At 57.7% G+C, this 24,433-nt stretch overlaps 1 protein-coding gene across 14 annotated transcripts in view; it reads left to right on the top strand.

Moving 5' to 3' along the window:
- Positions 1 to 24,433, top strand: part of GREB1 (growth regulating estrogen receptor binding 1) — a 91,257-nt gene that overhangs the window by 38,343 nt on the left and 28,481 nt on the right. For 11 of the 14 annotated variants that reach the window (XM_036224626.1, XM_036224624.1, XM_036224628.1 and 8 more), the window contains exons 3-17: positions 4,350 to 4,469; positions 5,564 to 5,740; positions 9,559 to 9,741; positions 10,193 to 10,336; positions 11,957 to 12,085; positions 13,730 to 13,843; positions 14,299 to 14,442; positions 15,724 to 15,909; positions 17,231 to 17,566; positions 17,651 to 17,779; positions 18,493 to 18,624; positions 19,212 to 19,409; positions 20,117 to 20,297; positions 21,619 to 21,814; positions 23,028 to 23,164. In XM_036224626.1, the coding sequence (XP_036080519.1) occupies positions 4,350 to 4,469; positions 5,564 to 5,740; positions 9,559 to 9,741; positions 10,193 to 10,336; positions 11,957 to 12,085; positions 13,730 to 13,843; positions 14,299 to 14,442; positions 15,724 to 15,909; positions 17,231 to 17,566; positions 17,651 to 17,779; positions 18,493 to 18,624; positions 19,212 to 19,409; positions 20,117 to 20,297; positions 21,619 to 21,814; positions 23,028 to 23,164 (2,506 nt within the window). The remainder of the gene's footprint in view (positions 1 to 4,349; positions 4,470 to 5,563; positions 5,741 to 9,558; positions 9,742 to 10,192; positions 10,337 to 11,956; positions 12,086 to 13,729; positions 13,844 to 14,298; positions 14,443 to 15,723; positions 15,910 to 17,230; positions 17,567 to 17,650; positions 17,780 to 18,492; positions 18,625 to 19,211; positions 19,410 to 20,116; positions 20,298 to 21,618; positions 21,815 to 23,027; positions 23,165 to 24,433) is intronic. The other 3 variants (XM_036224637.1, XM_036224636.1, XM_036224629.1) reach the window with 2 other exon arrangements.

A 24,433-nucleotide genomic window follows, 5' to 3' on the forward strand; every position in this document is an offset into this window, starting at 1 on the left:
TAAGAAATTTTAACATGCGTTTGACCCTCAGGTACTGCCTTTCTCTTTGTCCCGTGGTTCATGACCATATCTTTGCAAAGTAGTCCGGGCAGTTTCTCTTGTCCTAGCATTGCAAGAGCGCTCTGAAAACTTTTGAAAACCAAGAGCAAACCCTTATGAATTTTACGTGTGCCAGGAATTAGTAAATTATCATCAGGCCTGGGGGCAACTTTAGAGTTTATTTAATTGTCCAGAGAATCCGATGGTTGTGGTTTTCCATCTTCAGTTTGTCTTTTTTATAGTTGGGTATTTTCATGTTAAAAATTACCCTTCGGCAATTCATACTTTGAGACAGTTCATGTCACGCACATTCTTTTTGTCCATTTATGTCTTTCGCTTGGAGTGAAAGAGGGCCGTGGTTTAAAACAAACTTTAGTCAACTAATTAAGTATGAAAGTATGCAGCACGCCTGGCCCTGGGGTGGGGCGGTCACGATGTGTGCGTGTGTGCGTGTGTGCGTGTGCGTGTGTGTGTGTGCGCGCGCACACACCTACCTGTGCGTGAATGCGTGCCCGTGCGGGGTGGGCTGGGGAGGGCTGCACGGAAGGGGAAATGAGGCATGGGTGCGAGCTCCTAATTCTAGCACATTCCTCGTGTCGCTCTTTAAAATGTCCCTAAGTCCACCTTGTAGGTAGCAGCAGCTCAGGACCCACAAGAGCTGGAGCCGGGTCGGAGAGGAGCTGGGCGGTGGCCAGGAGCAGGACGTGGGAAAGCCACGCGTCCTCCCGTGTCCGGGCACAGGAGGCCTTCCCTGCGACACTGTGGGGCGATGAGGGAGAGCCGGAGGACACGTTATGCGTCGTGTTTCCAGCTGGGAGAAAGACTTGTGAAATACGTGTTACAGGGCCGCCCGTACCTTCTCCCAGCACCGAAAGGCTGCGTTGGCGATGATAAATGAATGGCAGTGGTCTAACGTACAAGTCGGAGCACTTGAACGGCACCTTAAAGTCAAAGCGCTTCACTTACGCCAGCTCAAGCAATTGAAGTCTGCGATTTGGGAAGATGGGGCATTGGTTTGCTTGACGTTTTCAAGGATACTGACCTGGGAAGAGAGAAGAGAAAGCCATCGGGGGGTCCCACGCGGCTTTTCCTTACGCCTAAGACCTCCACAGACAGCCTTTCCCGGCCTCTAAGTGGGAGGCTGTTTCCCGAACTGCCTGGTTTCTCAGGACGCCCTCATCCGCCGGTCGGGCACTGGGCCGGTGACACTTTCGGGCCGTTTTGAGGGTTCCGCTGCTCGCGCCTCCTGTGTTGAGTGCTGAAGGCCTCCTGCCGGCTGTTGGCACCTCGCCTGCCCCCTGTTGGTATGGAAACCAGCGTGGCCCCCGCTATGATTTTCCCCTTTGTCCAGCAAACCCAGGGAAGGCGTCCTCTGAGGTTTGGGTTTTGTAGCAGGGGAAGGTCGGCGAGCGGGCGGAGACGCTTCGGTCTGCTAAATGGCTCCATAAACGGGGCGGTCGGCCCAGCCCCTGGTGTCCGCCTCACGGCCTCCGAGGAGACAGCTCGGCCAGGCCGCCTCTCGTTTTGTCTGTCTGTCTGTCAGTGTCGCTCATCTCCTCGCGGTCGGTCCTTCCTCGCACGTTCGGGTGGTTTTTATGAGCCGGCGGGCGCCGGTGTACTAACCGCCTTCTTCGGTCACTTAACATTCTCCCGTGCGTGAGAGTCATCCGGCTGAGGCCTGATTACTTTGTTCTTCGAATTAGAGAGTCTCACCGCCTCCTCCTAGGGGAGAAACCTTTTATGTGTTATTTACTTTTTAAAAAGCGACATCGGCCAAATGGAGCAAATAACCACCCTGGCGTTTTCGAGGTGAGTGTTTATTAATTAAGCAAGATGCAGGTGAATTCCTGTATCCCCACCACCCAGCACGTCATGCAGTCTCTTCTGATGGGAACAGTTTACTAAACACTCGAACGGACAGCCTCCTCCTCCGTGGAGCGCAGCGCCCCCAAGAACCTCGGGGTTCCCCCTAAGCTCCCACCCCACTGGCTGTGTCCAGCCCTCCCTTCCCCGGGAGCCCCAGGCAGGCGGGCGACAGCCGGTGTCTCTGCTCCAGCTTTAGGAAGCGTCCTGATTGTCGCCGGCTGACTGATCCCATCAAAGGCCCTGCACCGGCTGATGGGGACCTTTGACCTCTAATCCCACTTTCTTAGCCACCGGATCTTCCTCTCTTTCTCTGACTTCCCGAGGCTTCAGTCCCTCCTCTTCATTGTCTCTGGGAGTCTGAATTCCTGCGCGGCTCAGCCCCGCAGAGGGATGCTCGGAGGGTCCGGGCCGTGCCCTCAGCGCGCCTGACGCTCACCCCTTCTCGCCGTCATCGTTGGTGTCTTCCTGTCCCCTCTGCGCCGCTGGAGTCCCGACCCCGAGTGGTCTGGGTTTTGCTGCAGAGCCTTCTGCGCCCCCACCCCACAGGGGGCGAAAGGGCAGTTCGAGTGCCCGAGGAGTCCGGCGCTGTATTGCAGGGCCGGGGTCTCCCTTCTGCATCAGCCTCCCCGCCCCCTGCACCACCCCCCGCCCCGCCCCCGCCTGTGACCGCAGGAGGGACGCTCCTCAGAGAGGCTCTCCAGCCGGCTCCGGACCCCTGTCTTCTTCCTGGGCGACGTTTTCACCCTCCACCTCTGTGTCCTCTAGACCCAGAAAGACGGCGGTACCAGGAATTCTTGCTTCACTCCCGCTGGGACCTTTCCAAGGTCACGGGCCTGAGCAGGCTTGAAATGTCCAGTTTCTTCTTCCTCTCGTCCCGCAGGCGCCTTTATAATGGTGGCCGCTGCGAGGCGACATTCCCAGCACCCCACACTGACTTAATCATGCCCGGAGTATCCCGTGCCTCTCTGAGTGAGGCCACATTGCCCCACAGACTGTCACAGCCCCAAGGGATCTTATAGAACCCCCTCGTTTGACAGATGCAGGATCTGGGGCACAGAGAGGTTTAGCCACTTCCCCGCGGCCACACAGCCAGTAAAACTGGAGTTCCCTGATTCCCAGGCCGGTCTCCTTACACGGCGCGCGATTTCGCCACTGACCTACCACCACTGAACCCACCGGATGGAGGGAGGGTGTGGGGGCCAAGGAGGACGGAGGGGAGAAATGACAACAAAGCAGCTGGCACCGAAAGAGGAGAAAGAAGCAGGGAAGAAACGGCTTCATCGGGCCCCGGGTGTTTAGGGGTGTTCACGGCGACCCTGTTCCACGAAGGCACCTGCAGGCTATTTATTCAATGACATTTAAAGACAAGTGGAGAAAGATTTTTTTTTTTTTAGCCTAAAATGTCTGTTAGAAGAAGTTGGGACTGTCCTTCAACAACTGCGAAAATTCGTTTCTATGACCCATCCCCAGACCCCCTCCCGTTCTCGCGAGATGCTGGTTTCAGTCTGACTGCGTGCTCGGATCGGCCGGGCAGACTTTCCCTGAGCTCTCCCCCTCGAGGGGACATTCTGATGGGCGTCTCGATGGCAGAGTTGACTAGGGCGGGACCCTGCTCTCCAGGAGGGGAGTGACAAGAAGCTGCCGTGACAGCTCACATGCGGGGACCAGCGTTGCCATGGCCGGTTCCTCTCTCCCTTGGCTAGTTCCTCGTCCGACATCACTCCCGAAATGGTATTTCAGTTAAAAAATAGTTTCCTGAAGTCGTCACGCCCGGTTCTGTTCCGGAATGGCTTTTTGCACGTGGGCGTGACAAGTTTGGGTGTGTTTGTCTTTCTAGTAATGTATGCATGGGTTTACCTCGTGGGGGTAAATGATGGTGTAGTGTTTCCTGCTCTCTTGAGCTGTGTCAAGGCGGCTCGCACTGTCCTTGTATTCTACACCGCGCCGTGCGGTCGGTGGCCAGAACACCAGCTTGGACGTCAGACTCACCTGGGAGCGTGTGCTCCTAGCAGTACAGCAAAGAGCCGTGGGCCGGTCGTGGGGCTCCCTGAGCCTCAGTTTACTTATCTGTAAAACGGCCGATCTAGTACATCAAGGCGCCTCCCACACACATATTTTTGGGATGCCTACTGCGTACCGGCTTCGTGCTCAGTCCTTGTCAGTATACGCACATCGAGCCCCGTGTCTAGTGCATGTGCAGACATGTGCCGCTGTGATGGGAAGAGGAGTGACCCTGAATTTGCAGTCACGAGGCCAGGGTCAGAGCCCGAGTCTGTGCCGTTGGGAAAGCCATTGCCTGAGTGAGCCTTAGCTCTCCTCTCCAGTGTAGACCGGCGATGATGCGCGACTTACGGGGTGCGTGTGAGGACCGATGAATTACTCGGTAGCCGAGACTCGCCGAGCGCCCGCCTCTGCCTCCCTTCTCACTCCTCTCCCCCTTCTAGGTGGTAGCCGAGTGGACAATGAGGAAGAGGAAGAAGAGGGGGAAGGGGGGCTGGAGCCGAGCTGTCCCCCAAACCCCTACCAGATGCACCCTCCGCCCGAAGGATGCTGCACCACAGACGGTGAGCCTGCCGGCCCCTGTCGGCCCCTGCCGGCCGTGCCCACTGCCCAGTCTGCGGCGTGTGCTGTGCGGTCCCCTGTGCCAGTGCGCCCCCCGTACCTGCAGCCACCCCACAGCGTGGGGCTCCATCTGGCTCATAGCCCCTCAGCGACTAGGGGCAGCCTTGACTGGCGGGTGCTGGACCTCACCCGCTGGGAGTTTGCCGCTCTTGCCCAGGACTAGGGAGGGGGCCAGCCAAGCCTGAGCGGCAGACCGGGCTCCATCCCCGTGGGGCGGGGTGGGATCTCAGCGGAGCTTACCCGGCCCCGTGCAGTGCAGCACACAGTGGGCCCACAGGCTTCCCTTCTGCCTTCCACCCAGGGGCAAGGCGGGAGAACTTGGAGCACACAGCGCGCCGTCCTGCAGAGTTTTGCAGGGAAGGTCTTGGGATCCCCAGGGTTGGTCTCTGTCGATAGCTAAGGAAGGAGGAAGCACAGGGGACCGGGCCGAATGTGCCTCACGAGAAAAACCCCAGAAAGGGTCCATCCTGATAAACTCAGCTGGTTCCGTCTTCTTCCTTTTTTTTCCAGATATTTTTGGCCATTTATTTTTTGAATAGAAAATATATTTAAAAGCTCTTAATACAAAAGTGTATAGCGTGAACGTCTCCCTATGCGGATGAGTCTCCTCGGGGTCCTGGTCACCCAGGCCCCTCCCCAGAGGCCTCCCGCATCGCCTGGTCCTCACCCCCCATTCCTGATGCTCGCTGGTCCTCATACACGTAAAATGCAGGATGTGAAACATATTAGATTACTCGGATTTATCTTGCATACATTTTAATTTACCACCATTTGTCTACATTTTTTTCCCTGTCGAGCTGCATTTGCACATTAACGTGTATTATGTGGGGACGCCGATGGTCATAAAAGCATGCGGTTACGTGTCATGAGTAACCACGTTATGATTTTATCTCTCAGAATTAATTTTAAAGTCACCCACACCCAGAGGTAAGGGTGGGTCCCGACAAGATCCAGGAGGCCCTCGTCCCTTTGCGCACGTGGATCCTGGATCCGGACTCTCTCGGCAGCGTGCGTGAGCCCCGCCCCTTCCTCCTAGGGTTCTGCCAGGCGGGCAAGGACCTGCGTCTGGTCTCCGTCTCCAGCGAGCCCATCGACGTCCCCGCAGGCTTCCTGCTCGTGGGGGCCAAGTCCCCGAGCCTGCCGGACCACCTCCTGGTGTGCGCCGTTGACAAGCGGTTCCTGCCGGATGATAACGGGCACAATGCTCTTCTGGGTAAGAGTCTTCCCGGCTGGTCTCCACGGCCCCGTCTGGGGGGGGGGGCGAGGGAGGCCTCTGATGGTGGCAGGTGGGGGCCTCTTCGTCAGCATGGCACACACCCGTTTAGGTCTTCCTGTAGACTATTTCTTCATGGAACGGAATGCAAATGGGATTCATTATAAAATGTGACTGCCTTCTGGTAGGAAGCCTGTCATCGAGTATTTATTATTTTGTACCTGTATTCATCAAGGTGAGGTTTTTTTTGTTGTTGTTGTTGTTGTTGTTGTTGGAAGTCCAATACCATCACCATACCTAAAAAAAATTTAACAGTAATTTCTTTATATTCTCAAACCTCCAGTGTGTTCCAGTTTTGTTTTGTAATTTTTTTTTACAGTTGTTTTCTTGCATCAAGATCCAGCTGAGACTCCCCCAAAGCGTTCGGTCGCTGTGTCTCTTAAGTCTCTTGTTTTTATCGTCTCTCTTCATTTATGTCCGTCTTTCTGAGTTTTTCCTTTATAGTTCATATTTTAAAGAAACATCAGGAGTGTTCAAAATGAGATGATTACCATTTTAGTTTGTGTTTTAGAAAGATCTCTTGTAGGTCACATGAATGATTGATTATTATTTAAAAAGAAACTGAGGCAGGGCACTAGTTATGAGCCTGTCGCAGGGTTTCAGACAATTACGGTGTTTCAAACCTCCGGGGGTTGGGTCATCAGTCCTGCGGGAGTTGGTCCCCGATGGGCATCCTGCAGCCTGTCATAAGCCATGTCCGAAGGAAGCCGCTGTGGATGCTTCAAAGAATCATCATCAGTTCGGTTCTGGAAGGAAACGTGAGGCCCATTTAGTCTTCCTCTTGCATTTTCTGGTGGAGAAACTGCAGCCTGGATTGAGCAAGCCACAGCCGTCGCGTCTCCCGGAGCTGTGAGGGCCCAGGTAGGGTCAGACGGGAGTCTCCTGACCCACCTCACGCTCTGCTCTCTAAGACAGCTGTGCCTATTCAAGGGGAAAGAAGGAGAAAAGACTCACGCTGAGCACCTGCTGTGTGCAGGACACATAGCGGGCACTTTACCCTTTTGTGCTCCTTTGAGATGGATTTTTTGTGAGGAGACGGCATGGCGGAATGGTTCAGTCCCAACTCCCGTGCTTCCTACTCTGTACCTGTGGGCAAGTTACTTCCTCTCTTTGCCATGCCCCCCTCATCCCTGAGCTGGGGGCCTAGGAATCATTTCACAGGGCTTCAGGGAGTTTAAACAGGAGCGATCGTAATGGAAAGTGCCTGGCGCAGGGCCCGGCAAACGGTCAGTGTGCAGCAGATGTTCGCTGCCGTCATCTCGTCTGCAGACGGAGAAAGCTAAGCGTGGAGGTGTTCCTTCACCTGCGCATGGTCACGTAGGTAACCGGCGAGGCAGGCTTTGAGCCCAGGCCCCTCCAGTCTGCAAGTGTGTGCGTGCTGGACAGCAGAGAAGCGGACCAGAGAGGAGGCAGGGGCTCTCCTCCCCACAGAAGGGAGAGCCCGGCTTGGCGGCCGGCACGCACAGGCACCCGCTCAGCCTCCCGCAGCTGCTACCTGCGGTTAGCTACGCAGGGCCTGCGGGGAAGTCACCGTGCCACTGTGTGGTCACAAGGCGTCCATGTTTATGGGACGCTTCCCATGGGATGGCACATGGCACACCGAAGGGGTGATTTCTCTTAGGTCTACTGTTTGTACCTGGCAGGAATTTAGGGGTTCAGGCTGCATGGCATGTTTCCCAGCCGGCCTTCTGAAGAGGACTCCCATGTCTTCAGGGTGATTTTCAAAGAGAAGGGCTCATTCTTCCTCATGAAAACTTGTATTGCTTTTCAGACAGTTTTTTTGAAAAAATAAGAATGACCTCATATGTTCAGCCGGGGTGGTTTAAACCCTTTCCTGGTCTCCTGGGCTGGGTGGTAAGCCGTCCTGTGGTTTCCTGGGCTGGGTCATCGCTCAGAGGAGTAGCTGATTCTCCCGGCCAGAACATTTTTGCCAAAGCGGGAGAGCAGCGAGCTTGTCAGTTGGCTCCCTAAGTAAAAGCCCCAGGTGTCCTGAACCACAGGGAGGGGCTCCGTGTGGCCCGTGGTTCCCGTCCTGCTTCCGAAATGGCCCCGCAGCCCACATTTCTCGTGGGACAAAGGTCTGCGATCTGGTTCGCTGTTTCCGGACAGGGCGCAGTGCTGGCCTTGGCCCACCGCTCTCAGCATCGTCGGTCTTGCGGTTCTGTTTCTTGTTCATTCATCTTTCTAACACTCAGGGTCAGAGTCTCTGCCAGGGAGGTTTCTCAAGGCCTTATTCCTAGATGGCAGCCGAGCTGTTTCTCTCACCCTGGACTTGTGTGTCCACTTTGGACTGTTACTTAGTCTCTGTGGCTCTCGGGTTTCCCAAAAGAAGATTTTTCTGTCCTGATCGATGGGTTAGGCCGAGCAACGCGTCTGGACGACAGTGAATGGGCGAGAATGTCCCTGTCTCTCTGCGCGTTAGTCCCTGCCTGTCTCTTTAAGACAAGTCCATAGCGAGCACGGTGTTTGCTGTTTCTTTGGTACCTTAACTGTTTGGTCTGGCGCAGAGGGAATAGGGTTCTGGCAGGTTAAACTAACCTGTACATGTCCTCTGACCGGACCGAGAGAGTTATCCTTTGTTCTCAGGCCTTTTAAGGAATGTTAAACTTGCCTAAAATAAAATAGATCAGCGAGTCCACCAGGTCTCTGTACTGTAGATGTCTCGTTTCTCCGTGGAGTTGTTTTGAACCTTCACCAACCGATGTCATTTTGGGCGCTAGCCAGAGGCCTCAGGGATAGAGCCGTGTGGCCCTCATGGCGTAAGTTGAAAGGACCTTTGTAAACTTGTCAGCCAGGGAAGATGATAAAATAAACCAGCCTCCGTTTCAAGGTCTCCCCTCCCAACGGGCCTTGCACTATAAAGCCAGATGGGGCGTGGGGGGGTTTTGGGGGAAGCAGAGTCCTAAGGAAGGCCTTCCTGCGACCGTGTCAGCAGGGCATTCATAGGAGGCAAGCGTCGCCTGTCTCTCGTGGTCAGCGGCCATTCTCATGAGCACCGTTCGAATGGACGTTACGGTTCCTGCAGCTCTTCTCAGGCCTGCTCTCTGGATTTTAACAGATCGCAGGAGGTGGTTTCGCCACTGCCACTGTGTAGACAGCTTTCCCAGAGCTTCAGCCCCCAGAAAGGCCCGTCCCGGCCCCGTGTCCCAGGACACGGACCCCACAGCAGCCACGTCCCTGCACCGCGTCTCCACTCCGCGGGCGGCTCGGTGCCCGGAGCCCGACGCCCCTGTCCCGGCTCTGCCCTGGGGGCGCGGTCTTCACTTCTTTTCAGTAACTTGCAGAATCAAAGTACTCGACTCCAGGGCGGAAGTCTGGACTCAAGAGGTCTCCCGGGGTGCCCAGCGTTGGTGGTCTGACTGCTCTGGGATGCCGCAGTCGGCCAGTGCTGAAGGGGACAGGGGCGAACCAGGTTATCGCAGGCCCGTGGTCAGTGCAGGCAGTCCAATGGGACGGCCCTTGTCCTGGAAGCTTCTTCGCTCTCCGTGCAGGCTTTTAATATGCCCCTGAGCAAGTTCCATCTTCTGAGCTTCCTTGAGCCCATCCCCATCACCAGGATCTTCTTGGTCCTTCTTCCGTCTGAGGTACATCCCTCTTGACCTCTGGGCCAGTGGAAGCCGACTGGGGACCTTTGCCCTCTGCAGTTCTCTGGTTGGTGGCAGAGGACGTGACTGGTCAGCGTCTCACGAACTGTGTTGTTACCTGAAGAGGAGTTTGGAGGTAAGTTGGAGATGTTCACGATTTGTTTGCTCCTCCAGGTTTCTCTGGGAATTGCGTTGGCTGTGGAAAGAAAGGCTTCTGCTACTTCACGGAATTCTCCAATCACATAAATCTTAAGCTGACCACTCAGCCCAAGAAGCAGAAACACTTGAAGTATTACCTGGTCCGCAATGCGCAAGGGGCTCTAACCAAAGGACCCCTCATTTGTTGGAGAGGCTCAGGTGAGCAGTTCGGCTTCGAAGGGGGTGGAGCGTGTGAGGGCGATGTCCTCCAGGTGAGCCAGGGTGCCTGCTGGGAGGCCTCGGGGGAGAGAGGGCCTACAGCAGGCACGGTGGCAGGTGTGAGGTCAGCCCCACGAAATTAAAACACTGCTTTGCATTCCAGGTGTTCGGTTTGTACTCAGCCTAAGCATGTGGCCATTTAAAAGTTGGCGGAGGGCCGCACTGTGCTCTGCCTTCCTGAGGCAAGCATTTGGGGCAGAGGTTCGCAGCCAGGGTAGTTTTGTCTCCCGGGGGACATTTCGCAGCATCTGGAGGCCTCTTCCATCCTCAGGATGGGAGAGTGCTACTGGCCTCTAGTGGAGGGAGGCCACGGCCCGGCCTGGGAAAAGGTCATGACCGGGGCAGTGGCAGGAAGGGAGCCGGTTTTCACGCACACGTCTCGTGTCCTCAGAGTCCCGAGGCCGGCCCAGCACCACCGGAACCGGCTCTGGTCCTCTCTTCCCACCGCTGGACAGCTCTGGGCCTCAGGCTGCCTTCTCCGGCGAGCCCACTCCTGGGACCAGCCCGGGCGTCCCCACGGGAGCGCAGCAGGCAGGTGAGGCAGCTCACCCCGCCGGCCTGGCGTGCCGTCCGCACGGCGCTGGGTTGTGCGGCCGAACCTTCGGGACAACTAGGAGCTTGTGTCCTCTTTTCCTACGATGCCTTTGCGTTTCCCCTTGTGCTGGGCCGAGTTCCCCATACAGAATGCCATGTTCTTAACGTGGAAAGGTGCTCTGCATTCCTGTTTGCCGTGCGGCGTGATCCCCTTGTGGGTGGGGTGGATGTTAGGGTCCCTCCGTACCCCCAGTTTGCAGCATAGAGCTTGCTCTGTAACGGGGACTGAGTCGGGGTTGGAACAGAGCTCCTGGGAGGGGCGGGGAAGGCCAGACGGCGCCCGTCGCCGCATGCCCAGGACTCCGCGGCTCTGCGTGAGCACCTCGGTGGGCCGTGACGAGCCCCCGCGAGCAGGCCTTCGTCTCCTGTCATGCTGCCGGGAAGGTGACTGATGCTCACCGGTGCTCACCTGGGTCCTCGCCTGGGGCCTCACGGGCACTGGGAGGTGCAGGTGTTTCTGGTTGATATGCTTGGCATTTTGCCGTCCTGAACAGACCTGATAAGCACGGTGGCTGTCACCACAGGAGGTAGCGGCCTTCTCAGGGACTCGGGACGGTTGGCCGGTCTCATTCCTCCTGCCCGGAGGGTCTGTGGACGGCCCTGAGCGTGGGCCACGCTCTTGTCCACACCTGGCTCATCACGTCTGTGATGAGGAGGCGGCGCCTGGGGTGGGAAGGTGCCAGAGGCAAGATGCCTCCTTCCCACGTGGTACACCTGCTGTCGTCCCCACTGCGCCCGGGCCGCCTGGGACCTCTGTCGCCATGGCAACTGAAGAGAGCACTGTTTTCGCCATCAGCACCCGTGGGTGTAAGTTCCGGTGCTGCTGTCTTCTGGCCGGGCGATTTGGAGCAACTCATTTAAACTCATTGAGTCTTTGTTACCTCATCTGTGAAGCTGGAGAAAATCTTTTCTGTCCAATTTGCCAGGTAGTTGTAAGAATGAAGTAAGATTATAATAATAGCAAATTCTCATGGTGCTGGCTGCCTGCCAGGCCCCGTTCTACGGACGTGGCTTCTCTTAACTCACGTCATCCTGACAACAGCTCCGTTATGCCCCCATCTTGTGGACGAGAAATCTGAAACACAGGGGTGTTAAGGAAGGTCGCAGGGCCAGTGCAGTGAGCCTCAGGAGACCAGAGCCCACAGGGGTCCCCAGAATTATCCGGGGAGCCGCAGCTCCTTAGAGAAGCCCAGACCCGAGTAACTGGCAACCTGACAACCGTCCTGAGTGTGTCTGATCCAAACCTCAACTCCGGAGGGTGAAAGAGAAGGTGGAAGGAAGGTGAGCAGTCTCAGCGGCAGTTCTGGGATTCGGGGGCTGCTCACACCCCTCCTGTCCTCTCTGCACCGGGGAGCGCTCCCTGGGGCACGGCAGGCGTGCGTGTGCACGTGTGTGTGTGTATGTTTGCTCGGTGGGGCCATATCACCGAGTCTGAACTCCCAATGGCACTTGTCAGAGAAAAGCTCATTTGGGAAAATGGAAGAAAAGTAAGTTCCTGTTTGCCGGGCTCACAGGGCGTCCTGTGAACTGACCTCCTCTGTCGCACTTCCTCTTTGCTCAGGACCAGTCTCTGACCACCCCTCACAAACTGCAGCAACGGGTCCGGCTGTTTTTAACGGCAAAGATTCTCCAAAGACCCAGCAGCTGGTGAAGAACAAGCTGCCGGCCACGCCATGGCCCTCGGCGCTAGGTAGCATGCCTGTCCCGGGGGTCCTGCCCCTTTCTGGGTCAAGGCGTTGGTGGGGGGACGTGGGAGCCGTCCTGCTGGGGCCTCCAAGCTTCTGGAATCGCTGCTGCTTAGGAGAAGAGTCCGGCCAGGTCAGCATGTGCCTACTGAGTCCATGGGGCGGTGCCTGGGCCCTTGGGCTGAGTGATGCATCTGTGCCAAGAAGTAGTGTGAGCCTGTCCTGGGGCAGGTGGCCTGTCTCGTTGTGGGCCATGTTTTGGGAGGGCTCTGGGGGTCTGGAGAAGTAGGGGATAATGTGGTGTCATGGGAAGAACATCAGATAAATATGAATCCAAAACCCAACTTGGTCTCATTATTCGGGGATCTTGGACAAGTCTTCTGGCTAAATGTTCCCTCCTCATCTGGAGAAAAGACGTCTGCTCTGAGGGCGGCTGAGAGGATCCGATGAGGGGCACCAGGGACCCCGGGTCCTCAGCCGGCCTGCTGGGGTTACAGGGGATGGGGCTGCATTCAGGCAAAGGGCGTTTTAAATGTTTTCCAGATGAGCTTAATGTGCAGTCAGGGTTGCAGGTGTAGCTCTAAATGTGGGGGGAATTTTGCATCAAAAATTGGTCAAAAAATATGATAACCAATTCTTGATATTTTGAATAACCCAGGAACATAGTGAGTCATGTGCATGCTGTCATCCGGCGTGGGCAGGATGACTCATTAACAGCAGTGGGCACCAGCTTCTGTTCCCCTTGGGTTTTTTAAGTCTGAAATTAGCTTTCAAGGCCGTGGTGGGGAGAGGAGCACAGGTGGATCAGTACTGCCCCCAAATGGTGACACCGAGCTGGTGGCTTGAACATAGCTGCTGACAGTGGCATGGATTAACATATCAGAATGTGAGATGGTGATGATGATGATGGTGATGACGGTGATGGTGATGATGATGATGGTGATGGTGATGACGGTGATGGTGATGGTGATGATGATAGTGATGGTGAGGATGATGGTGATGATGACAGTGATGATGATGATGGTGGTGATGATGGTGATGATGGTGATGACGGTGATGATGATGACGATGGTGATGATGGTGATGATGGTGATGGTGATGATGATGAAGATGGTGATGATGACAGTGATGGTGATGATGATGGTGGTGATGATGATGGTGATGGTGATGATGGTGATGACGGTGATGGTGATGATGATGAAGATGGTGATGATGATGGTGATGGTGATGGTGATAATGATGGTGACAGTGGTGATGATGATGATGGTGGTGACGGTGATGGTGATGATGGTGATGATGTGGGTCTTGGTAGCTACCGTTTATTGGGCTCAAACTTTGTGCTTTACATATATTTTCTTTAGTCCTGATCAAAGCATTTTCAGAGTAGGTTGAATTGTTCCATTTTAAAGATGAAGGAGCTAAGGCTTTGAGATGAAGCTTAGACACCTGCATGAGTTTGGGATGAAACATTTACAAAGATTGACCCATAAGGACGTTTTCTTATGCCTAGATACCAAACTAGATGCTAAAACCCATTGTAAACTGATTTTTTTTTTGATACAACAAATAAGGGTCCTCCAAGTCAGGGGACTGTGTTATTGCAGCTCGTCCCCGATGACAGCCTGATCCATACTCTGAATGTTGTCTAGGTGTCGTGTCAAACTCCGGGCCCCCCAAAAAGCGCCACAAAGGGTGGTCTCCAGAATCTCCGTCAGCTACAGATAGTGGCTACTCCCAAGGAGGCGGGAACAGAGCTAAGTGCGGTAAGTGACAACAGCCTTGCCCAAAACCCAGGCTCAGGCACTCGTGGTGGTGGTGGTGCTGGCTGGCACACGTGTATTTTTACGTGTGTTAGTGAGAAGTACTCGGGAGGCCGACTTAGGCTGGACAAAGTGAGCTCTTTTCCCACGTATTAGATTTGCTGTATGGCAGTGAGTTCCCAGACCCTACAAGAATTTAAGAAGGAGCTTGCCGCTTACTTGGCAGGGATATTGAAGACAAGGGGACCAGGTCCTTTGGTGGGGAAAGTTGGACTGAGCCCCCTTAGAGATGCTTTCAACCTGAGGAGTCTGCGAGCCCGGGACTTGGGTGCTCCCGCGGGGGTGGAGGGCGGGGTAAGCGTCAGGTTGTGGCAGATTTGTGGCGGGTCTGGCGTCAGGTCTGCTGGAGAGGGACGCCTCATCTCCGTGTCTTCCTCACGCCCTTGGCATGTCCCCAGAGAGTGCGGGAATGCCCTGCGTGCCCCAGGTCGGCTTGGCGGGACCAGCTTCACTCACCTTTCCTGTCGTGGCCTCTGGAGAACCAGTGTCCGTCCCCGACAACTTGCTGAAAATATGCAAGGCCAAGCCGGTGATATTTAAAGGCAAGTGCAATGCGACAGGTGGCAGGGGCAGGGGGCCTAACGGACGGCCCGAGAGGCGGGCAGCACCCAGGCGTCATTCCAGCGCGACTCCAAGGGTGTCCTGAGCAAACCCCGAAGCCCTCGCCCCGGCAACGGAAGAACCAAGCAGACGTGTCGGGTCAGAGGGCAAGGGCTACGGAGCTCGTCACGGATTCCCAGCACGAGCCCCCGTAAAACAGTTCTGTGCCGTGACAGCCGTTCGCCCGTTCCTGTGTCCCTGCACGTGGTCCGCCCCGCCGAGCTGCCGCGGGGGCCCAGCGCTGAGCGCCGCGGGTTGGAGAGGGGTCCCCGGCCCCCTGCTCATCTTTCAGACTGGGATCCCCGGTCCGGGGGCTGCGGGGGGCAGGAAGGGGGTCCTGCTGTCTCCCTGCGTCACGAGTGTTTTCCGACTGTGAAATCTGATTGTGGTGGGGCGGAGAGAGCTGTGGTCACCGTGCAGAAGCACGAAGCGAAGCCAGACTTTATCTCCGTTTGTGTCCGGGGCTAATGAATGTGTGCTGCGTGGTCACCGTGTGTCGGGCCCCCAGGTCGCGTGTGCTCCGCGCGTGGTCACCGCGCGTCGGGCCCCCAGGCCGCGTGTGCTCCGCGCGTGGTCACCGCGCGTCGGGCCCCCAGGCCGCGTGTGCTCCGCGCGTGGTCACCGCGCGTCGGGCCCCCAGGCCGCGTGTGCTCCGCGCGTGGTCACCGCGCGTCGGGCCCCCAGGCCGCGTGTGCTCCGTGCGTGGTCACCGTGTGTCTGGCCCCCAGGTCGCGTGTGCTCCGCGCGTGGTCACCGTGTGTCAGGCCCCCAGGACACAGCGTTGAGAGAAGGAGCAAGGCGGGGTGCTGCTCCAGGAGCCTCGAGAAGTCGGGGTGGGGCCCGCAGACCTGCGCTCACAGCCACCCGTCTCAGACACAGGCCGCCCTCTCTGTTCCCCGAGTTCTCCCCACTTCCTGCCACACACGGCCCCTCCGTGTTAAGCCGAACCCCCCTCCATATGGCGTGTGCTTCTCCGGCTCCTCCCCCACTTCCGTAGGCCCGAGCCGCTCAGCTGTCAGAGCAGAGGCCCTTCAGGCCCTCCATCGGATCAGCGAGGGCCCGAGGCTGGGATTTCCCCAGAAAAGGGCGCCGAGTCCCCCAGGGGCCACGCGCCTGCGTGCCTTAGCGCTCCTGCGTTCAGAGACCCACAGCCCCGGGGCCCTGCGCTGCGGCCAAGGCCAAGGCCGGCCGCCGAGCGCCAAGCGGATGCCGTCGTTCCACAGGCCACGGGAACTTCCCCTACCTCTGCGGGAACCTGGACGACGTGGTCGTGAGCCCGCTGCTGTACACGTGCTACCAGAACTCGCAGTCCGCGGCGCGCGCCTACGAGCAGCGCGGGGCCTGCGCCTCGCAGCCCATCTCGCAGGAGACGCAGCTCCTGCTCACCGTCTACTACCTCGTCCAGCTGGGTGAGTCTCCCTCCCCTTCCGTGGGAGCCCCTGGTAGGGCACTCCCCGCAGGGGGGATGCGCGCGAGCCTTCGTCGCTGGCCACCCCCGACCGGCTCTGGCGGGCGGGGAGTGAACTACGGAGGTCAAAGTCTGTGGCGGTGACGCACCTGCCGGCCTAGGGATGAGTCGGGTTTGGGCACGTGGAAGTGATCGGCAGCCTTGATGGGTGGTGTTTGAGGAGCGTGGGGACAAAAGCCGCACTGGACCGGGCTAGAGAAAACGGAGCTGGGAAGACAAGTGTGGCCGGGACAGCCGTCCCAGCGGGCTTTGCGGCCGGCGGGAAGGTTTTACAGATGGGAGCTGCAGCAGCTAATCCGAGCGGGTTTCGGCACGGGCCAGTGAGCGGGGGGTGCGCCCCCCGTGTCTTCACACGAGGGAACCTCGTCATGAGAGAGCTTGAGGCTCCGGGGCTGGCGCTGGGCGGAGCCGGCCGGGAACGGGTCTTCCACCTCGAAGGGGGACGCTCCTTCCTCCAGCTCATGCAAATGTAAAGTTCGAACATACGAACCGGATGATAGCTGTAGGAAACACATTGTCGAAAGTATCCCGTCTCACTAGTTATCCAAGAGATGCAAATTAGTAAATCCAACAAGGCTTTTCCCAGACGATTGGTAACGACCTAAATGACGGGATCCAGCGGAGCTCAGGGTGTCATAACACCGGTACATTCGTGTGCCCTTTATATTAACGTCGTGATAAGTCGCCACACTTAGACCATCCAGAAACAGCCTGCTCATGTGTACTGCTCGGCTCCGTAAGTCCGCTTGTGAGAATTCGGCCTGAGGACGTTATGTTCCGTACACAGAGATGTGTACTGCAGAAGTAGTCACAAAGGCGATTCTTCGGAGGCCGCGAAAAGACTGACAGCGATGTTGCTCAGCGAGTGACGCCTCCACGTCACGGCTGCCCTGTGTCCATGAGCAGCGCTGTTCGTGCAAACGTGGTTGTGGTGTGGCGGGAAGGAGACACTCCCCGAAGCTGTACGCCCACAGTCCCCCTGCGGTTTACAATCTGAACATGAACCAGAAAAAGTGAGAACTCTATGGAAGGAGTCGTTTCTGTTGGGCGGGTGCTGCGAGGGCTGCGTTCGCTTCCTCCTCTGTTCCCCGGCCGGCCGTCTGTCATCGCCGCGACGTACATAACTTAGAGCGAGCGGTTTTCAAATGAGCGGGCGCGCGTCTGCCCGGAGCCGCCCTGTGGCGCGCGTGTGTGTGTGTGAAGCCGCCGTGCGGGGCGCGCGCTGAAGCCTCTTCCCCCCGCCTGTCGCCTGTCCTTGCCAGCGGCCGACCAGGTGCCTCTGATGGAGGACCTGGAGCAGATCTTCCTGCGCTCCTGGCGCGAGTCACACCTGCCCGAGACCCGGCAGCCGCAGCCCTCCCCGCCCGCGCCCGGCGCGGGGGCGCAGGTCACCTCGGCGCAGCTGGCCTGGCTGGCCGGCCTGGCCGCCAGCTCCTGCAACGACAGCGTGCACATCATCGAGTGCGCCCACTCTCTGGCCGAGGGCCTCTCCGAGATGTTCCGACTGCTCGTCGAGGGCAAGCTGGCCCAGACCAACTACGTGGTCATCATCCGCGCCTGCCGGAGCGCCGCCATCGACTCCTGCATCGCCGTCACCGGTGAGCCGCAAAGCCGTCATCAAGGAGTTCGAACGCTGCTTCGGAGGGGGAGGGGCCCAGTGGAGGTTGTTGTCTGTTTTCCAGGAAAATACCAAGCCCGGATCCTTTCCGAGCGCCTCCTCACCCCAGCGGAGTACCAGAAAGAAGTCAATTACGCCCTGCTTACGGGGAAAGTGGACTCCTTGGGGGCCTTCTTTAGCTCCCTCTGCCCAGGTAGGCTTGTAGTTGGACAGCTGCAGATTCGTAAGTGGATAAGACAGAAATAAACGAAGAGGCAAGGAGGGAGGTCATACGGAGCCCACCGCCCAGTGACCCGCTGAGGCTGGCCGTGACCTGGCTGTGCAGGGCGGCGGCTACGTCCCACGCCTCCGCGTCAGAGGCCCTGGCTGGCATGGTCGCTGGCTGCCACCTTCCTGCACTGGCTGTGGGTTGTCCTAGGCGGGGGCCTTGTCGTTTCCGTTTTGGGGGCACACGAGGGCCTTGTGCCCGTCCCCCTCAGGCCTTGTCCGCCAGGGCTCCTGCCTGCCCCTCCGAACTGCTTTGAGGCTTCTCGCTGCGGCTGTGCGTTCTCTGCGCCTCGTTCCGTGGGTTTCGGGCTGTGCGTGCCCTTCCCCCATCTTTGTCTGGCTCCTCACCCCTCAGATGTACCCATTTCCTCCCAGAAACCTTGCCAGCCCCCTTCAAGGGGGGCGGGGACCCCTTCCTCCGGTCCTTTACCACCTCGGTCTTCTGCCCTGGCGCCTACGGTGTGGCTTCCTTCACAGGCCGTGGACTCATCGATAGGACTGGCCACGTCTCCTTGTCTCCTTTATCTCTGGTTCCCCGGGCTCAGGACAGCGCCTGGTACACAGCAGGTGTTCCGTAGGTGTTTGCTGAACCTCACGAGAGGCGAAACCCATTTCCGTTATTCTCTCTCTTGTGGGCAGAGGGCGACATTGACGTTTTGCTGGACAAATTTCATCAGGAAAATCAAGGCCACATTTCGTCCTCGCTTGCCGCCTCCTCTGCCACCACCAAATCAGTGTCCCCGGATGTCGGTGGGGCCCCGACGTGCACAGGTGAGTGGTGAGAAGGAGCAGGTGGCCGGGTCTGGGCTGGGGAGGCAGCATCCGGGACCCCTGAGGCCACAAGGAAGTGGTGTCGGAAGCGCATCCGGAAGGCAGGGCTTCTCCTTAGCAGCAAACTGGACATCCTTCCTGATAGAGCTCGTCTGCCCCGAAATGTACATCTGTCCTCTTTTCCCAAGATGGCGCATTTTTCTCTGTGTCGATCTCCAGCTCCTCAACACATCGTTGAGATGTTTTATTTGTACCAAGTTCCCGAGGAGCTGCGATGTCTCCTCTTGCAGCCACTTCCAAAGTCCACACTCAGCATCAGCCTCCCTGGGATGCTGTCCTTGTCCCCTTCGGGGAGAATAGCTCCTCACCTCTGTGCTCCCCGAGCTCCGGTCACCCTTTTATTATTAAATCGCGACCGGTACGTGAAGCGGTCACAGTGGTGCGCGGCCCGGAGCAGGCGCCCCGTTCTCCCTGTCTCTTCGTGCCCCTCTGACACGGGGCCCCCTCTTTGGTTCCCCAGCAGAGGTCCAGGGCCGGGGCCACCTGCTGCCCGGGGCGCCTCGCGCTCACGGCGGCTCTGGTTGCAGGTTACGGGCCGGAGCCCCGCCACGCCCGGCCCTTCCAACTGGCCGTGGCTCAGAAGCTCCTCTCCCATGTGTGTTCGATTGCGGATTCCAGCACCCAAAACCTGGACTTGGGCTCCTTCGAGAAGGTGGACTTCCTGATTTGTATCCCGCCCTCGGAAGTGACCTACCAGCAGACGCTGCTCCACGTCTGGCATTCAGGTGCGGGGCCTTGCAGGGGCGCGTCGGGGTGTCTGCGTGGGAAAGCTCCGATCCACTTAAGTTCAGACTGGCCTCAGAGCTCCAGTCTTTGCTTCTAAAGTAGGTGGGGCAAGAAATACCACCCGCATTTTGTAGATCCGGAGACCCGAAGCTGGGAGAGAGCGACTTGCCCAGGATTTTATGATCCTTTACCATGACTTGAGTTTTCACTCCGTCCCACTCAGGTCAGCGACCTCTGTGTTGACGTCCAGCTGAATGCATTTTCCCTGCTCCTTTAAGGAGTTAAATGTGAAATGCACAGAGAGCCGATGTCTTACAGGAGTCACCGGCCAGGTGCAGCCCACAGCCCCGGGGCATCATCAGGCTGGGAGGTGATTTCATCCAGGGGGCGGGACCTTCCCTTCCCGTCCCTGCGGTCACCATGCCTGGGTTCAGCGGGTTCGCGGAGCCAGCTCTGCTGTGTCCGCTGGGGGCGCTGTTGTGCACGTGTACACGAGCTGTGGACAGATCTGCCTCTGCCCGGCTCCGTCATTTGCCTCAGCGGCTGCCGCCTGCCCCCCCCCACCCCCCCGCGTCTCCTGCATCCCTTCAGCCTCGGGGCCCAGCACAGCGCTGGCCATGGCGACAAGGACCCTCGGGTGCCTGCCGCGTGAGTGAAAACCGCGGCGGGTGGTCAGAGTCACCGACGGGTCTCCGCTGTGTCGCAGGGGTTTTGCTGGAGCTGGGCTTGGAGAAGGAGCACGTGACCAAGCAGAGGGCGGAGCGGTACGTCCTGAAGCTGGATGCCGAGGCGCAGGCCAGATTCAAGTCCTTCCTGCAAAACTCCTCTCGGAATCCGCACACGCTCTTCGTCCTCATCCATGACCACGCCCACTGGGATCTCGCGAGGTTGGTGTGGCTTCGACACACGGCGGGGTTGGCGCGGACCTTCTTTGGGATAACAGATGTGGGTGAGTCTTGGGACGGTGGGCACAGCCTGAAGCCGAGTGCCGCGGGGGGTGCGGCATCATCAGCAGATGCCACGGCTGTCCTTCAGACCCTCGGAGCCGGGAGTGATCCCAGGGGACCCCCTGGCGCAGCCTCTGAAAGCTACCGTTCTAGAAACTAAGGCTCGAGAAGGGAGGCTTCTCGCTCAGCTTCGCGGGGCTGGGGCTGGGGGCGTTAGGGGCAGAGCAGCGAGGTGCCACCCTGGTGCAGGAAGGGACCTTGACAGGGGCAGCTCGCCAGGCCCCTTCCTGACGGGGGCCCCCTTGGCTCAGTACCACACACGGGTCACAGCTGGTGTGGCTCTTCTTCAGGGGCAGTTTTACGTACTCGATAAATTTCATGCCGTGCTGGCCTTGGCATGTGGCAGGATCCCCAGTCGGTTGTCGGGATCGGTCATCTCCGTGGGAGGGGCCTTAGGGGCGTGCGTGTAGACCCCGGCGCTGACGTGGGAGCCTGTGCCAGATCGTGGAGGGAGGCTTTGGGTCAGCACAGATTCAGAGCTTAGGGCTGGCGGAGCCTTGAAGATCACCTGGGTAAAGGGCTGACAATCTAGGGTTCATGGATGGCCTTGGGGGAGTTCGAACATCCTGAATTGCATAAAAAGCTATGTGGTAAATATTCATCTTGGGGGTCGGTTTCTCAGAGCAGCTACTTGCCCCCCAAAAGGTGAAGCACTGATTTTTATTATTTGTCTAGATTTGTGGTGAGGCCATCGTCCTAGAGACATGCCGGGGGGCACTTGTCTCCCTGGCCCCTTGTCCCTAATGCTCCCCATTCTGTTCCTGTGTATTTAAACCCAGTGTAGAATTTACCATTTTATATCTTTTTTGGATGATTGTAAAATCAGTAGGGCTTTCGGGAAAGGGATTAAGAAGACAGGTAGCAATGAGACGGGGCCACAGGAGGAAAGGCGATGCCCCGAGCACCCCTGGGGGCGGGTCGCTTCTGAGGAGCAGGGGGACCATCCCTGAACACCGGGCCCCGGCCAGGCCTTCGCAGCAGTGAGTGTCAGGGCAGTCCCTGACAGGTACTGCCGCGCGGCCGTTTTTAAAAATTTTCTTTTCCTTGCCGTGGGCAGAGCCATAAGCTTCGATTGTTGGCAATGCAGGGGGCGGGTGGGGAGGGCTAGTTATACATTTATTCGACTGCTCGACCCCTGTGAATTCCAGGTCAGTATCAGTCATTCCACTGAGCGCCACTTCTCCCCCGTTTCTTCCCTCAGTAGCGCTGTCCACAGTCTCTGTTCCCAGAGCGACCTGTCCGGGGGACTGGTGGACAGGCTGCTGAACTGCCGGGAGGTGAAGGAGGCCCCCAACATCGTGACGCTGCACGTGACTTCCCTCCCCTACGCGCTGCAGACGCAGCGCACCCTCATCAGCCCTTACAACGAGATCCACTGGCCCGCCCCGCACAGCAGCGTGAGTGCCGCCCGCCGCCCCCGGCGCCACGAGGACCCCGCGTCCTGTCGGTGGGGGTCGGGTGGGTCCCAGCGCTTAGGACCTTTAACGCGACCCAGGGTTCGCGTTGAAGACCCTTCCTGGCCTCGAGAAACTTTCCCGAAGTGCGTCAGTGGGCGCCCCCATCTCAACAGAAAAGGTTTTGTGTGGAAGCCACGGAAACGTTCCTAGTTTTTCCTACCCCCACGTCCTTAAGGAGCAAGGTCGAAACCGCCTTCCTCAGCCTGAATCCTCACCCATGAAACCGGGCGAGTTGTCAGTCTGTCGCCGCTCATTTCTCATCAAAATAGGTCGTGGCGACTGGTGATTTGAGAGTTCTGGGCGGTTGGTGTCCGGGGAGTGGCACGCGCAACCCGCGGGCATCTGTTCCTGGAGCGCCGCGGAGTGTCTCAGAGGCGGCCGAGGCGCTTCCGAGGAGGCGGATGCTCGGCTCCCTCCGCTCCAGTGGGTTCAGGGCCAGCGGCAGTCAGGACTCTTGCTTGTGCGGGGCTCACCACGGGCCGGGTTGGCGCTGTCCTAAGTGCGTCACCACATGAAAGCATGTACAAGGCAGGTGTGAGGACGGCTTCTGAAGTACATGTGGGGAATAGGAGGCAGACGGGGCGGAGCCGCTGCCTGAGCCGTGCCGCCGGCGAGGGGAAGGGCCAGTCCGCGGCCCCGTGGCCCTCGCGCTACGCCATCTGAGCGGCCTCCCCGACTTTGCTATGCTCTGAAGTTGGAGAAGCTCTGATGTTAGTCTGGGAGGAATTTTATGTTGATGTAAATAGAATTGGTTAGATAAATGTATTTTTTTTTCTCCTGATTGTAACAGCAGCTGAATGCAAGATAGTTGATTTGCCTGTTCCTAAAACCAGCTTAAAATTGTTGGAAAGGAGCAGTTTTAACAAAGAAAGTAGCATGTTAAAGAAAATGACGAGGCTGGCTTTCTTGGTGACCATGCTAGGGGTCAATGAGTGGCGAAGTCTCGACTGGTGGGGATGCACCGTCCTTTGAATACGAGTGCTCTGCGCTCCGGGTCTTCAAAGGATAGAGATTAATAAAATGTCATCCGAGGGACCACAGAGTCGGCACGATGTAGCTCCAGGTGCTTGCCCAGATCATCGGCGCGCTAGAATGTGACGCTCTCGGTCCCCGAACATTCGACGTTTGAGTGACCTGTGCTCCTCTCTTTTAGGGAGTGGACTTGTATCCCGAGAACAAGAAGTACTTCGGGTTGTCGGAGTTCATCGAGTCCACCCTTTCAGGACACAGCCTCCCATTGCTAAGATATGACAGCTCCTTTGAGGCCATGGTCACCGCGTTGGGAAAAAGGTACACCCGTCTGTCTTCGAAGCTACTAAAAATCCTTGGTCGTCAAGTGCACGTTGAGGTGTGCGCAGCCAGAGGATTCTGGGAAGGGATCCAGCTCCCTTGCTCATGGAGGACTCCATCTCTCCATTAAAGGGGCCCTGTTTATTTCTTGTCCTGCATTTTGGGACACTGATATCTCTGTCATGCTGTCGCGCCAGAAAATATTAGAGACGGGTAGAAATATGCTGGGATGTGGGATTGAGTGTTTAAGACTCAAAGGCAGCAAAACGGAAGGTCAGATACCAAAAACCGTAGCGGAAGGGAGAGCGACGATCCGGTTCGGCTCACTGTTTTATTTCCTCTGCACATCATCTGTCGAGTGCTTACTTTGTGCCGTTCACAGTTGCAAGAGCTACTTTCGTGATCTTAGTTATTATTTAGTCCTCACCACCTCTCCGAGCCACTTCCTGTTGTCATCCCCATTTTGCAAATGAAGTAAGGGTCAGAGAGACCCCACGACTCCGGGCCACGCGCCTCGCAAGTGACACCTGGGTACGAATGACGAGTCGGCCCAACTCAGCTGCTTTTCCTGTAACCCTGCGACCCTGTCCCAGGCAGACCTGGGGGGTGGGTAGCGATGCTGCCATTTTAACAGACGAGGGAGCCACGGCCCCGGGAGGTTAAGTGGTTGCCAAGGCCACACGGGTCACGTCGTAAAGCCTGGCCACGTTCACAGACGGTCGGTCGCATGCAAAACAAAACGAGGGGGCCGGGTCGCCGGTTTTCACCGCACCTCATCTTTTTCTCGCTCGCCGACGGAGGGGCGAAATCAGACGTGGCTTCTCAAACTGTGCTCCAAAGGATGCCGGATGCGAACAGCTGTTTGCCGAAAGGGGTTCCGTGGTCAGATGCGTTCGAGAAGCTTAACAAAAAGATTCCCCTTCCGAGAGCGTGCTCGCAGCCTTCCATGCGCCACGCGGGCCGTACGTCTCGAGACGGCCAGCATGCCCTGCAGCTTCGGTGTCTCGTGGGATCACTGTTCCCTGGAACGCCCTCTGAGAAAGGAAACCCCGTCGATTCGGCTCTTCGATTCTGATGGCGATGACTCGGGCCACCGCTCCAACTTGCGGATTGGCAGCGGTGCACTCACGAACGTGCGAGGGAAGAGGGCCTCTGCGAGTGGACGCCGAGGCCACGGGAGCCGGCCCTCGCTCTGCGACGGCCTCCGTCTGCTCCCAGCCGCCCCTCTGGCAGCAAGCACGTGTTGCGCCCTGAGTGACCGTGACACGC

This window comes from Rousettus aegyptiacus, unplaced genomic scaffold, assembly GCF_014176215.1.
Source record: "Rousettus aegyptiacus isolate mRouAeg1 unplaced genomic scaffold, mRouAeg1.p scaffold_m13_p_7, whole genome shotgun sequence".
In the NCBI taxonomy this organism is placed as follows: Eukaryota; Metazoa; Chordata; class Mammalia; order Chiroptera; family Pteropodidae; genus Rousettus; species Rousettus aegyptiacus.